This window comes from Leptonychotes weddellii, chromosome 13, assembly GCF_054177405.1.
Source record: "Leptonychotes weddellii isolate Sample4059 chromosome 13, ASM5417740v2, whole genome shotgun sequence".
Classification (NCBI taxonomy): Eukaryota; Metazoa; Chordata; class Mammalia; order Carnivora; family Phocidae; genus Leptonychotes; species Leptonychotes weddellii.
The window spans coordinates 35,330,505-35,345,558 of NC_138381.1; the positions used below are offsets into that span (position 1 = coordinate 35,330,505).

The following is a 15,054-nucleotide window of genomic DNA, read 5'->3' on the forward strand; positions in this document are numbered from 1 at the left end:
CCATTTCTTTGAAAAAAGTAGATGCTATTTTGATAGGGATTGCATTAAATGTGTAGATTACTCTACATAGCATTGACATCTTCACAATATTTGTTCTTCCAATCCATGAGCATGGAACATTTTTCCAGTTCTTTGTGTCTTCCTCAGTTTCTTTCATGAGTATTTTATAGTTTTCTGAGTACAGATTCTTTGCCTCTTTGGTTAGATTTATTCGTAGGTATCTTATGGTTTTGGGTGCAATTGTAAATGGGATCGACTCCTTAATTTCTCTTTCTTCTCTCTTGGTGGTGGTGTATAGGAATGCCACTGATTTCTGTGCATTGATTTTATATCCTGCCACTTTACTGAATTCCTGTGTGAGTTCTAGCAGTTTTGGGGTGGAGGCTTTTGGGTTTTCCACATCGAGTATCATGTCATCTGCAAAGAGTGGGAGTTTGACTTCTTCTTTGCCAATTTGGATGCCTTTTATTTCTTTTTGTTGTCTGACTGCTGAGGCTAGGACTTCTAGCACTATGTTGAATTGCAGTGGTGATAGTGGACATCCCTGCCATGTTCCTGACCTTAAGGGGAAACCTCTCAGTTTTTCCCCATTGAGAATGATATTTGCTGTGGGTTTTTCATAGATGGCTTTTATGATGGTGACGTATGTACCCTCTATCCCTACCCTCTGAAGAGTTTTAATCAAGAAAGGGTGCTGTACTTTGTCAAATGCTTTTTCTGCATCTATTGAGAGGATCATATGGTTCTTGTTCTTTATTAATGTATTGTATCACATTGATTGATTTGCAGATATTGAACCAAACTTGCAGCCCAGGAATAAATCCCACTTGGTTGTATTGGCTAGTATTTTGGTGAGAATTTTTGCATCCATGTTCATCAGGGATATTTGTAATTCTCCTTTTTGATGGGGTCTTTGGTTTGGTTATCAAGGTAATGCTGGCCTCATAAAATGAGTTTGGAAATTTTCCTTCCTTTTCTATTTTTTGGAACAGTTTCAGAAGAATAGATATTAATTCTTCTTTGAATGTTTGGTAGAATTCCCCTGGGAAGCCATCTGGCTCTGAGCTCTTGTTTGTCGGGAGTTTTTTGATTACTGCTTCAATTTCCTTACTAGTTATGGGTCTGTTCAGGTTTTCTATTTCTTCCTGGTTCAGTTTTGGAAATTTATACTTCTCTAGGAATGCATCCATTTCTCCCAGATTGTCTAATTTGCTGGCATATAGTTGCTCATAATATGTTCTTATAATTGTTTGTATTTCTTTGGTGTTGGTTGTGTTCTCTCCTCTTTCATTCATGATTTTATTTATTTGGGTCATTTGTCTGGCCAGGGGTTTATCAATCTTGTTAATTCTTTCAAAGAACCAGTTCCTAGTTTCGTTGATCTGTTCTACTATTCTTTTGGTTTCTATTTCATAGATTTCTGCTCTGATCTTTATTATTTCTCTTCTCCTGCTGGATTTAGGCTTTATTTGCTGTTCTTTCTCCAGCTCCTTTAGGTGTAGGGTTAGGTTGTGTATTTGAGACCTTTCTTGTTTCTTGAGAAAGGCTTGTATTGCTATATACTCTCCTCTTAGGACTGCCTTTGCTGCATCTCAAAGATTTTGAACAGTTGTGTTTTCAGTTTCATTGGTTTCCGTGATTTTTTTTACTACTTCTTTAATTTCCTGGTTGACCCATTCATTCTTTAGTAGGATGCTCCTTAGCCTCCATGTATTTGAGTTCTAGTTTCAAAGCATTGTGGTCCGAATATATGCAGGGAATGATCCCAAGAATGGGGATGGAGAATGTCCCATGGGCACTAGAGAAGAATGTGTATTCCATTGCTTTGGGATGGAATGTTCTGAATATTATCTGTGAAGTCCATCTGGTCTAGTGTGTCATTTAAAGCCTTTAGTTCCTTGTTGATCTTTTACTTAGATCTGTCCATTTTCAGTGAGGGGGGGTATTAAAGTCCCCTACTATTATTGTATTGTTGTCGATGTGTTTCTTTGCTTTTGTTATTAACTGGCTTATATAATTGGCTGCTCCCATGTTAGGGGCATAGATATTTACAATTGTTAGATCTTCTTGTTGGATAGACCCTTTAAGTAGGATAAAGTGTCCTTCCTCATCTCTTATTATAGTCTTTGGTTTAAAATCTAATTTGTCTGATATAAGGATTGCCACCCCAGCTTTCTTTTGGTGTCCATTAGCATGGTAAATGGTTTTCCACCCCCTCACTTTCAATCTGGAGCTGTCTTAGGGTCTAAAATGAGTCTCTTGCAGACAGCATATTGATGGGTCTTGTTTTCTTTTGTTTTTGTTTTTTGGTTGGTTTGTTTGTTTTTTTGGTCTTGTTTTTTTATCCAATCTAATACCCTGTGTCTTTTGATTCGGGCACTTAGCCCATTTACATTCAGGGCAACTGAAATTGGCATAGCCATAGACTTTAAAACACTTCTCTCAGAGACTGACTGATAGAAAGGGAAATCACTTGGATTTGGAAATACAACAAAAATTTAATCTGGCTATATCTAGAACCTGCCCAGACATGTTTGACGACACACATTCTTTCAGACATATCGACTAAGCAAATGGTGACAACCAAAGGATTATTAATATACTGATAGCATTGTGCTTAGAAATGTATATAATTAATGAAGATGAAAACACTACACATTAAATTTGTGGGATGGAACTAAAGTGGTATTTTGGCACACACATTAGAAAAAGAAAATTAATGAGCTATTCATTTAACCCAAGAAGTTAGAAACAGAACCAAGAAAATAAAAGGAGAAATTAAAACAAAACAAAACAAAAAAAAAGCAATAGAGAAGACCAATAAAAGTAAAATCTTTGAATGGACTTAAAAATATCTAGCAAGATTAACCAAGAACAAGTATAAAATAATAAGAATGAACAAAAGATTTTAAAAATTAAAATATTAATGCCTTTAGTATATTTGAAAATTTAGTTAGACTGTTTTACAAAAACATAATTGGCAAATATTGACTCAAAAAAAGATATTCATGAATTTACAATGATTAATACATTGAATCAGTATTATAAATACCTATGCACTAAAAAATACCCAGATAGTTTTACAAATGAGTTTCACCAAAACCTTAAGGATGAAATAATATACATTTTAGACAAACAGACTGAAAGGAGGGGAAAGTACCCCAGCTTATTTTGTGATAGCATTATAATCCTATCATCAAGAGCAGTATTAAAAGGCAAATTCTATTATAATCACTTGTGATTGTAACTACAACTCATTTGTATGTTGAATTTAGTAATGTGTATCTGCTATTACCCACTCACTGCACTGGATGCTTTGTATGTAATTAGCTAATTTAGCCAAGATGCTAAAGAATAATATTTTTTTTCACCCTTTGACAGAAAAGTATGACGATATTATCAATAAAATACTTCTATTAAACATATGATCACAATATAAAATAAAAATAAGCCTGCAACCAAAGTAAGTTTCTAAGTGGCTCATGTATTAGTCAGGCAGGGAAAGTGACCTCACTTATGGATAATGAGTTTATTAAATTGGGTTTGACTGCAGCAATTGAAGAAATGTGTCTAGAGAAATTAAACTTGCTTGACTAATAGCATTATGGCAAAAACAGTGTTTGAAGGGCTGAAATTGAGATATCAGCAATATTAATAATCAACTAAAAATAAGACAACTAATTAAAACTTGTTTTGTCTCTTAAGTTGAGATGTTATTAATACTGCTGGGGTTTTTTGAGTAATCAATGATGAGTCTGAAGTGACAGAAGACTTAGTATTTATGAGTAGTATAGGTGGAACACCTTTAGCTGAGAATATTTTCAATGTAAAAAACAAAATAACTCAGTAAAACCTAAAGTGGAATCTAAGATGTATGAAGCAGAAAAAGGCTTATTTGGACAAATTTACAAAGTTTATTAAAACATAAGGCATTCAGTTATTTCTTGAACTATTCATTTCTTGAATTAGGTACATTGTGGAAAACCTTTGAATCTATCATGTGATATTGAACAGTAGTGTCTATGTTAAACTTCGTTTTCATGAATTTAATCATCAGTTCTGTGAGATTTTGTCCAAAATAGAACCCAAGAATTACTTGAACCCAAATCCTTACTTGTCCTAAGACACAGCAGCTTGATGGCTTTGTGGGAAACTTTTATTACAATTTTTTTTCAGGTCAGGGCCAAGATTGAAATTTTTCTGAACAAGAACTGCCCTAAAACTTTATTACAAACACTAAATGGCTTTGGAAATTAGCTTATACTGCAGAATGGGCAATGATTCTTGATGAATTCAATCTAAAATTAAAAGATGAAACAGTTTTTATATGTGAAGCTTATGCCGTGATAAAGCCATTTTGCTGATAACATTGGTTGAATCATATGTAGTGGCTAAGCTGCTTTATAAATTCATACTGTCCAAGTTAAAACCAGAAGTTAAATCTACATTTCCAATGGATATATTTACTGAGCACATACTATAGGCTCAGCAATGTTTTTTTGGACTTTATACATGTGGAAAATAAATTCCCATATTTCAAAATAGTTTTCACTGTTCAGTTGAAGAACTGCCAGTTTAATCTTCAACTGGAAGTACTTAATCTTCAATGCATTGACAAGTTATTAGGTAAGTATCTAGAAAATCCAGAAGGTGGCTATAAATCCTTTACAAATGATGAATATACTCAATTTGGAAACATCTATATAAAATTCATAAAATCTCTATACAGATCCACATTAACAGATGGACATTTACAATTGATTTTAATAACAGGGAACATAAATTTGAAACCCCAGTTAAGCAAAATGTTATCCCCGTCCAAAGAATTTCATTCTTAGTAGTAGACCTATAATATATATATATATATTTTTTAATTTTTTTATTTATTTATTTGAGAGAGAGAGAGAAACAGCATGAGAGGGGATAGGGTCAGAGGGAGAAGCAAGCTCCCCGCTGAGCCGGGAGCCCGATGTGGGACTCGATCCCAGGATCCCGGGATCGTGACCTGAGCCGAAGGCAGTCGCTTAACCAACTGAGCCACCCAGGCGCCCAATATTTTCTAATATATTTATCAGTTGTTGAATTTTGAGTTTTGTCCACAGAATTTTATGAAATCTTGTAACAGCGATTTTAACATGTGTGAAGTGATATATCATTGTGGCTTTGACTTGCATTTCCCTGATTATTATGAGATGTTGAACACCTTTTCAGGTATTTCAGGCCACCTGTATGTTGTCTTTGAAAAACTGTCTATTCGGAGCTGCCCATTTATTAATCAGATTTTTTTTTTTTTTTTTGCTATTGAATTGTATTAAGCTTGTATATGTTTTGGATGTTAACCCCTTATCAGATATATGATTGTCAATATTTTCTCCCATTTGATAGGTTGCCTTTTATTGATGGTTTCCTTTGCTGTGCAGTGCTTTTTAATTTGCTATAGTCCCAAGTGTTTTTTTGTTTTGTTTTGTTTTGTTTTTACTTTTGTTGCCTTGCTTTAATGTCAAATCCAAAATATCATAGCCAGATTGAGGTCATAGAGTACCATCTATTTTTTTCTTCTAGGAGTCTTATGGGTTCAGATCTTAAAGTATTTGACCTACTTTGGGTTAATTTTTGTGTATAGTTTAAGATAGAATTCCAGTTTAATTCTTTTGCATGTGGCTATCTGGTTTTCCCAGAACCATTTATAAAAGAGACTGTTCTTTCCCTATTGTGTATTCCTGGCTCTTTTGTCCTAAATTAATTGACCGCATATGTGTGAGTTTAGTTCTGGGCTACTTTTTCCAGTGGTTTCTGTATGTGTTTATGCCAATACCGCACTATTTTGATTACTAAAGCTTTGGTAATATTGCTTGAAATCAGGGAGGATGTTGCCTCCAGCTTTGTTCCTATCTCAAGATTACTTTGGCTATTTGAGGTCCTGTGTGGTTCCATACAAATTTTAGGGTTGACAGTTTTAGGTCTTCCCTTCCAGTTTGGAATGCATTTATTTCTCTTTTTTTTCCCTTTTTTCTTTCTTTTCTTTTTTCTTTTGCCTAATTGCACTTCCAATACTATATTGAATAAAATTGGTGAGAGTGAGCATCTTTGTTTTCTTCATGGTCTTAGAGAAAAAGCTTTCAGCTTTATTTTGAGGTACCTTTCCCTCTATACCTGCTATGTTGACAGCTTTTAACATATGTTGGATTTTATCTGCATCTGTTGAGATGATCATATGTTTTATATCCATTTTGTTAATGTGGTACATCACACTGATTGATTTGTAGATACTGAACCATTCCTGCATCCTTGGAATAAACCCACCTGATCATGCTGTGTGATCCTTTCAATATATTGAATTCGGTTTGCTATATTTTGTTAAGGATTTTTGTCTATATGTTCATTAGGGATACTGGCTTTTAATTATCTTTCCTTATTGTATACTTGTCTAAATTTGGTATTTAACCATATCACTACAGAAAATCAAAACACAAAGACAGCAAGAAGGGAACAGAGGATTTGCAAAAAGCCAGAAAACAATTGACAAAATGGCAATAAGGACATGCCTATTGATAATTACTTTAAATATAAATGCCTACATGATCCAATCAAAAGACACAGAGTGGCTAAATGGATAAAAAAATAAGACCCATCTTGATACTCCCTACAGGAGACTAACATCAGACCTAAAGACACATACAGCCTAAAAGAGAAGGGATGAAAAAAGATATTCCATGTAAATAAGTAGACAAAATAGACCTTAAAACAAAGACTAATAAGAGACAAAGAAGGGCATTACACAGTGATAAAGGGATTGATCCAACAAGATATAATAACTGTAAATACCTATGTATCCAACATAGAAGCACCTAAATATTAAAAGCAAATATCAACAAAGGGAAAAATTGACAGTAATATGAAAATAGTAGGGAATTTTAACACCCCACTTATATCAATGATAGATGATCCAGACAGAAAATCATTTTTTTTTTAAAGTGGCTTTAAATGATACTTTAGACCAGATGGGCTTAACAGATATATAGAATATTCTGTCTAAAAACAGAATTCACATTCTTTAAGTACACATGGAACATTCTCCAGAATAGATCATGTTAAGCCATAAAAAAGTCTTAAGATTGAAATTATACCAACCCTCTTTTCTGACCATAACAGTATGAAACTAAAAATCAAGTAGAAAAAAAAAATCCAAACATGTGGAAGCTAAACAATATGCTACTGAACAACCAATGGTTCAACAAAGGAAATTAAAAAATATCTTGAGACAATAAAAGTAGAAACACAAAGTTTCAACATTTTCAAGCAGTTCTAAAAGACATGGTTACAATGATACAGGCTTACCTAAAAAAAAAAAAAAAAAAAAAATTTCAAATAAACAATCTAACTTTGTGGCCTAAATGAATTAGAAAAAGAACCAACAAAATTCAAAGATAGTAGAGAGAATGATATAAGATCAGAGCAGAAGTAAAAAGAATCTTTAATCAGGATGTTAAAGAACAGTACTCAGAAAACGTTAAATACTAATGAGAGAAATTGAAGACAAGACAAATGGAAAGGTATCTCATGCTCATAGATTGGAAGAATGTTGTTAAAATGTCCATACTACCCAAAGCAATCTATAGATTTAATTCAATCCCTATCAAAATACCAACAGAATTTTTCACAAAACTAGAATACTAAATTTTGTAGGGAACCACAAAGACCTCAAATATACAAAGCAATCTTGAGAAAGAAGAACAAAGCCAGAGGTTTCACAGTCCCAGATTTCAATATACACTACAAAGCTATAGTAATCAAAACAGAATGCTACTGGCACAAAAACACATATAGATCAATGGACCTGGATAGAGAGCCCAGAAATAAATCCACACTTATATGGTCAATTAATCCATGACAAAGGAGACAAAAATATACAGTGGGGAAAAGACAGTCTCTTCAATAAATGGTGCTGGGAAAACTGGACAGCTCCATTTTGCAAAAAAGAAAGAAACCGAACCAATTTCTCATACCATACACAAAAATAAACTCAAAATGGGTTCAAGACCTAAATGTGAGACCTGAAACCATAAAACTCCTAGAAGAAAACATAGGCAGTAATCTCTTTGACATTGGCCTTAGCAACATTTTTTTTTTTTTTTGATATGTCTCCTCAGGCAAGGAAAACAAAAGCAAAAATAAACTATTGGGAATACACCAAAATGAAAGGCTTTTGTGCAGCAAAGGAACCATCAAACAAATTGAAAAGACAACCTACTGATTGGGAGAATATATTTGCAAATGATATATCCAATAAGGGGTTAATATCCAAAATATGTAAAGAACTTATACACTCAATACCAAAAAGCCCTCCCAAACGTTGTGATTAAATAATGGACAGAGGACCTGAATAGACATTTCTCGAAAGAAGACATACAGATGGCCAGCAGACACATTGGAAGATGCTCGATGTTAGTAATCATTAGGGAAATGTAAATCAAAACCACAATGAGGTTATCACCTCACACCTGTCAGAATGTCTAGACTCAAAACGACAAGAAATAACAAGTGTTGGTGAGGATGTGTAGAAAAAGAAATCCTCCTCATGCACTGCCAGTGGGAATGTACTTTGATGTAGCCACTATGGAAAATAGTATGCAGTTTCCTCAAAAAATTAAAAATAGAAATACCATATGGTCCAGCAGTTCACTACTGGATAGTTACCCAAAGAAAATAGAAACACTCATTTGAAAAAAAATATATGTACCTCTATGTTTATTGCAGCATTTTTAACAATAGCCTAGATATGGAAGCAGCCCAAGTGTCCATAAATAAATGCATGGGCTGTGTGGTTGTGGGCATGTGTGTAATGGACTATCATTAAAAAAAAAACAATGAGATATTGCCTTTTGAGACCACATAGATGGACTTTCTCTAATACCATGGATGGATGGTATTAGACAAAGTCAGACACCATATGATTTCACTTATTTGTGGAACTTAAAACAACAAATAAAAGCAGAGACAGACCCATAAATACAGAGAACAAACTAATGGTTGCTAGAGGGATGGGGGATGGCAAAGTGGTTGAAGGAGAATAGAAGATATAGGCTTCCAGTTATGGAATAACTAAGTCACAGGGATGAAAGGTACAGCTTACAGAATATAGTTAATGGAATTATAGATTTGTATGGTGACGGATGATAGCTACATTTTAGTGAAAAGGCAACCTTCAGAATGGGAGAAAATATTTGCAAACGACCTATCTGGTAAAGGGTTAGTATCCAAAATCTATAAAGAATTTAATAAACTCAACACTCAACATCCCCCCAAAAAATCCAGTTAAAAAATGGGCAGAAGACATGAATAGACTTTTTCCCCAAGACGACACACAGATGGCTAACAGACGCATGAAAAGATGCTTAACCTCACTCATCATCAGGGAAACACAAATCAAAACCATGATGAGCTACTACCTCACACTGATCAGAATGGCTAAAATTAACACCACAGAGAACAACAGATGTTGGTGAGGATGCAGAGAAAGGGGAACCTTTTTACACTGGTGGTGGGAATACAAACTGGTGCAGCTGGAAAACAGTATGGAGGTTCCTCAAAAAGTTAAAAATAGAACTACCCTTGACCTAACAATTGCACTACTAAGTATTTATCCAAAGAATACAAAAATACTGATTCAAAGGGGCACATGCACCCCAATGTTTTTAGCAGCATTATCAACAATAGCCAAATTATGGAAAGAGTCCAAATGTCCATTGACTGATGGATAGTGGAATATTACTTGGCTATCAAAAAGAATGAAATTTTGCCATTTGAATGATGTGGATGGAGCTAGAGTGTATTATGCTAAGCGAAATAAGTTAGAGAAAGAAATACCATACAAGTTCACTCATATGTGGAATTTAAGGAACAAGACAGATGAACATAGAGGAAAGAAAAAAAAAGAGGCAAACCATAAAATAGACTCTTAACTACAGAGAACAAATGGGGGGTTGCTGAAGGGGAAAAGGGGAGGGGATGGGAAAAATGGGTGATGGGTATTAAGGAGGGCACTTGTGATGAGCACTGGTTGTTACATGCACATGATGAATCGTTAAATTCTCCTGAAACTAATATTTACCAAATGTTAACTAGAATTTAAATAAAAACTTGAAACAAACAAAAAGAAAACAAAAAGAACCTAGCATAACAGAGTTGTTGAATCACTGTTGTACACCTGAAACTAATATAACATTGTATGTGAACTATATTTTAATTTAAAAATATATCAAAAAATAAAGTGAATTACAGATACTCATTTTCCTTTAATTAGAATTTACTTATAACTTAAATCTGCCTCCAAACCTTAAACAAACAAAAAATCAACGATTGGTTTTGGTGGAGTTTAATTTTTCTAACATTGCCTGTTACCATGAAATATCTTACTCAAATTTTCAGAATGAACATAAAGAAAGTAGATCTGCATAATTATGGTTTTAAAACTTGTCAAGTTTTTTGATTTGCTTTAACACTTGATACTCAAATCATTTTCTCTTGAAATACCTATTTTGTCATTATTTTTGCTTGTTTTGTTAACTGGTCCCACTGTTCCAGAACCATACTTTTTAGTGGCTTTGTGATTTGATTAAATCTCCAAAATATTTTCCTCGAATTCATTAAATCCAGTGTCTTCATAAGATTTGAAGTTTTACTTTGTATTGATTGTTTGGGTTACGCTAACCCAACGAAGTAGGACATTGTCTAAATGAGGCAGGTAAGAATACTAGTAACAAACAAGGAAAGGCTGTTTGAGTAGTCACTAAATTTGTTCATTTGTGACTTTTAATTTTTTTGCTTCCCTGCTCAACCTCTTAGCTTTGAAGTTTTGAGTAATAATCAGCAAAAAGAATTCCTTATAGTTTTGATTATACTTAATCCTGATCCTGTAGATCCAAAAGACACCAAGATAATGAAGTCAGCTTTCTTCCAGAAAAATAACAAAGGTGTGAATGGCTTCTGTGTTCCTGAGCTATCTAGAATTTGCCTATGTTGATAATCGGAAAGAAAGTGAAAGCCATGTCTTAGTTGGGAAGCCTTTACCCCCGAGCCAGAGGTAGAGAATAATCTGTAAAGTGCAGTGTTAGAATGAAATCACCATCTTTTTCATCCCAAAAAGAACCTGAGCCCTAGGCTCACCCTTTCTCAATTCCACTTAAAGATGTCAACCAGCCACTTGGCTTGTCAGCAAAAACATCATAAAATGTTACAACTTCTAACAAAATAATGATCAACTAGACGTGCCATATCTACATAACTGAGAAAATTCCTTTCCACTTCCTTTTATAAAGATTTGTACTGGTACTGGGATTCTTGAATATAAAGGACAAAAAAATCCAAATTTAAAGTTGGTTCATCCATAAACCAGAATCCATTGTCATGATATTTTCTTAATCCATTCAGAACTTTCCAAATAACCTAGTTGCTATTGATTTGCTTGCACACTTCTTCATCAATTCCTGTTTGCAAGTGTGACATGCCCACATCTCTCCCTTTCAGCTTGCTAGGTCAGCAGCAGGATTTTGTAAACAGAACAAATGGAAGCTAACTCCTGCTAGGAAATCAAGGCTTTGAAAGGCTGTGGCAGAAGTGGAAATAAGTCCCTCTCAAATGTCAGAGTTCCTGTGTGCTAGTCTTGTCTCTGTCCTAATTAAATTACAAGTGAAGCTGTTCCCACCTCATGGGACATGTGCCACCTAGCTGACAGGAGTCCTCGTCTCCCTTCAGAGTACAGAGTGAAAGGGGTTGGGTCCTGACCGGTCTCCATCAGGCCTCAAGAAGAACGAACAGGATAAAATAACATCCCTTGTTTCGGTTCAGGAAATGAATACCATTATCTGAAATGTTATCTTTAAGAAAAATCTGTTTAAATCATTTCAAGTTAGAGCATCGGTACAATTTTTGAGCCTGCCTTATGTCCACAGTAATATTTATTCAGGGCTTTTAAATGTATTACTCATTGCAAATTTAATAATTATAGTTCTTTTCATTAAGTAATTGCTATAACAATGAACACTTAACCTTTAATAACACATAAAAAACCCTTAATCAAGAATTGATGCAAAGCATCTTAAAAATCTTTAATTCAGACATTTGTGTTAACTAAATTGTTTTAAAGTAAAAATTTACAAAAAACTAAAAATTTACGAAATGTCAACAGACCTATCTGATTTGGTTTAATTATATGTAATAAACATTTTGACACCTAAATGTTTTATGCAAATAATATAGAAGCATCTTTAGCAATACCTAAAGCACTATTCCAGGTCTGGTTTCTTTGCAGATTGTGTGTACTGATCATTTACTTTTTGCACCCCTCTAAAACAAACTGCTAATATTTTTAAATACTAATTTTTACTAATTTTTTTTTTAAGATTTTATTTATTCATTTGAGACACAGAGACACAGACAGAAAGAGAGAGCATGAGCAGGGGGAGAGGCAGACAGAGAGGGAGAAGCAGGCTCCCCGCTGAGCCAGGAGCCTGATGTGGGGCTTGATCCCAGGACCCTGGGGTCATGACCTGAGCTGAAGGCAGACGCTTAACTATCTGAGCCACCCAGGCACCCCACTAATTTTTACTAATTTAATACATATTTTTAAATACTAATCAACTTGATGGAAGAAAAGCATTTGCCTGAAATGAAATAATATGCAATTCACATCCTTACTGTGCCACTTAAAAGTTGTTGAATTGTAACCATGTCATTGAATTCCCCTGTCCAAAATTTCCTTTGTTCTAAATGGAGGAGTTTGTAGTCTGGAGTCATTAGCCTCACAATCTAGGATGTTTCCAAGTCTGAGTAGGTGGAATCTAAAATTATTTGTTAACCAACGGTGCAAACACAAAGCATTTATAAGTCCCAACATTTTACGCTGCTGCGGAGAAACTTCTACAACACGGGGTAAAGTAGACTTAAAATTGAATTTTCCAAAAAGCACACGTTAGGAGAAGTTCTTCTTCACGGACTTCCCACAGTAAGAGGCGATTGCCTGGACAAGGACTCTCAGAATACTCAGCCACTCATCTCACATCATGTTGCTCTTTGGTATTTCGGAGAGCTGATGTATTTGATTAAAGGTATCAGCAGCTTCTCACAAAAGAGTAAGTGAATTAAGTCCACAATTTAATGCTCGTGTTCAAAGTTCCGGAACAAAGATTGTTCATGTTAATTTTGTGATTATTTTTTCTAGGACCCACGGATCTCAGCATGAAGAGGCAGTTGGCAACTAGCTCAGGCTCCTCCAGCAGTTCAAGCTCCAGACCCCAGCTGAGTCCAACTGAGATCAGTGCTGTGAGGCAGCTCGTTGCAGGATATCGAGAATCAGCTGCATTTTTATTGCGTTCTGCAGATGAACTGGAAAATCTTATTTTACAACAGAACTGAGTCAAATGACGGTCCTCTTCACGGAGGTCTAAATTTGCAGTTTCCACTAATGACATTTTGATTTCCCAGCAGAGATGCTTCTGGTCTTACTGCACAGTCTTAAGAGAAGTACTTCCATTATGCCACATTGTCCTTGATCCATAAAGTGATGTGTTAAGGTGCTTCAAAGGAACTCTGAACCTCTGAAGTACTTGAGATACCGTAATGTGTCCAGCCTACTGCTTTTTGTTTTAGTTTGTCAGCATAAATATCTGGGGGAAAAAAAAAAAAAAAAAAAGCTGTATATTCCTAATTCAAGGATAAAACAGAAGAAGCTTGTGGTATAAAAAAAATAGTTCAAGATCCAACTGAAATATTAGTGGAATTTGCTACTGACTTATTGGACAGAAAGCTGCAGTATCTGGCAAAAAAAAAAAAAAAAAAGCCAAATTTCTTGTTGCTACAGGATATAACAACATTGAGAAGGATCTTGTATTTTAAAAAAATATATGTAATTTTTATAAAAAGAAAACTTGTTTTTCATTCAAAATTGTCATTTTTACTTTGGTAACTTTTTCGTAGGTCCTAAAAGAAAACTGTTTTGAGAAACTACTGTAAGTACCTTTTCCACATCCCTTTGCCTTCTCCTCTTTCCAAATTCTTTCTACAAAAATAACAATGCTGGAAAACAAACCCTTGCTACGTTCTTTAAATCGTCACATCAGGAACTACTTCTAAGAGAAGCCTGCGTTTCTGCACTCACGCTCATCATGCCACTCAACATTGCGGTTTCGCAATAGAGGTTTTCATCACAGAATTTTTTAATATTAAAAAAGACATCATTGAAAAAAAAAAAAATCACACCTTGGTTCCTTACAGCTGCTCACCCCGGATTGACGCTGCTGTGTTTCAGGCATGCCTCCAGCAGCAATTGGATGTAGATGGCTGAATGTTAAGAGGTTGCAAGTGACAATCTGAAAATTTGCACTCGTGTGTAGTTTTTCCTTCACTATTTCAGAAAGTTTCCAAAAAGACCATTACCTCTCCTGATAGGATTTGTATAATTTACAGTTCTAGGTAACAATGATGTAAAGAACTCTCAGTGGATGCAGCTGCAACTTTCAATGAACTGTCCCCTCCTTTCCCCCCACACTTTGCCCTTCTTTCTTATTTTATAGTGTTGGATACACATGAATGGTGTTTTCTTTGTGCACTGAGGCAAGCCTATTTTCTAAATATTTAGGGAGAAGTACATCAGTTTATGCTTCTTGTATGATTATTTTTCTGTTGTTCAGCTTTGGTTGGATTACGAATTCTTTGTGCATTCCTGAATTTGCCTTATTTCATGTAAAACTTATGTCATTCAGTTTTTGATAATGAGTTTAAGGCATCAGTGATATTTCTTATGTACTTGTTACATATAGTTTTTCAAGTAATGACTGTGATTGTGACCAAGTAATGTGCACTTTTTCTTGTAACTGTGGACATTGCTATGCTTTTTCTTCTAGTGTTTCTAGAATTACTGTTCCTGACAGTTACGTAAACAAAAGAAAAAAACAAAAAAACTTTTGTGATACTGTTGGTGAATATAATGTGAAAATCTTATTGAAATATGAGTATTTTGGAAATACATAGATGCACAAACATCTTTTAAGGTGTGGA

The 15,054-nt window shown here is 34.6% G+C and overlaps 1 protein-coding gene across 2 annotated transcripts in view; it reads left to right on the forward strand.

The window, feature by feature from the left end:
• Window positions 1-13,857, forward strand: part of NOL4 (nucleolar protein 4) — a 291,164-nt gene extending 277,307 nt beyond the window's left edge. For both annotated transcript variants that reach the window (XM_081801435.1, XM_081801436.1), the window contains one exon: window positions 13,220-13,857. In XM_081801435.1, the coding sequence (XP_081657561.1) occupies window positions 13,220-13,413 (194 nt within the window). In that variant the 3' untranslated portion in view covers window positions 13,414-13,857. The remainder of the gene's footprint in view (window positions 1-13,219) is intronic.
• The last annotated feature ends 1,197 nt before the right edge of the window (window positions 13,858-15,054 follow it).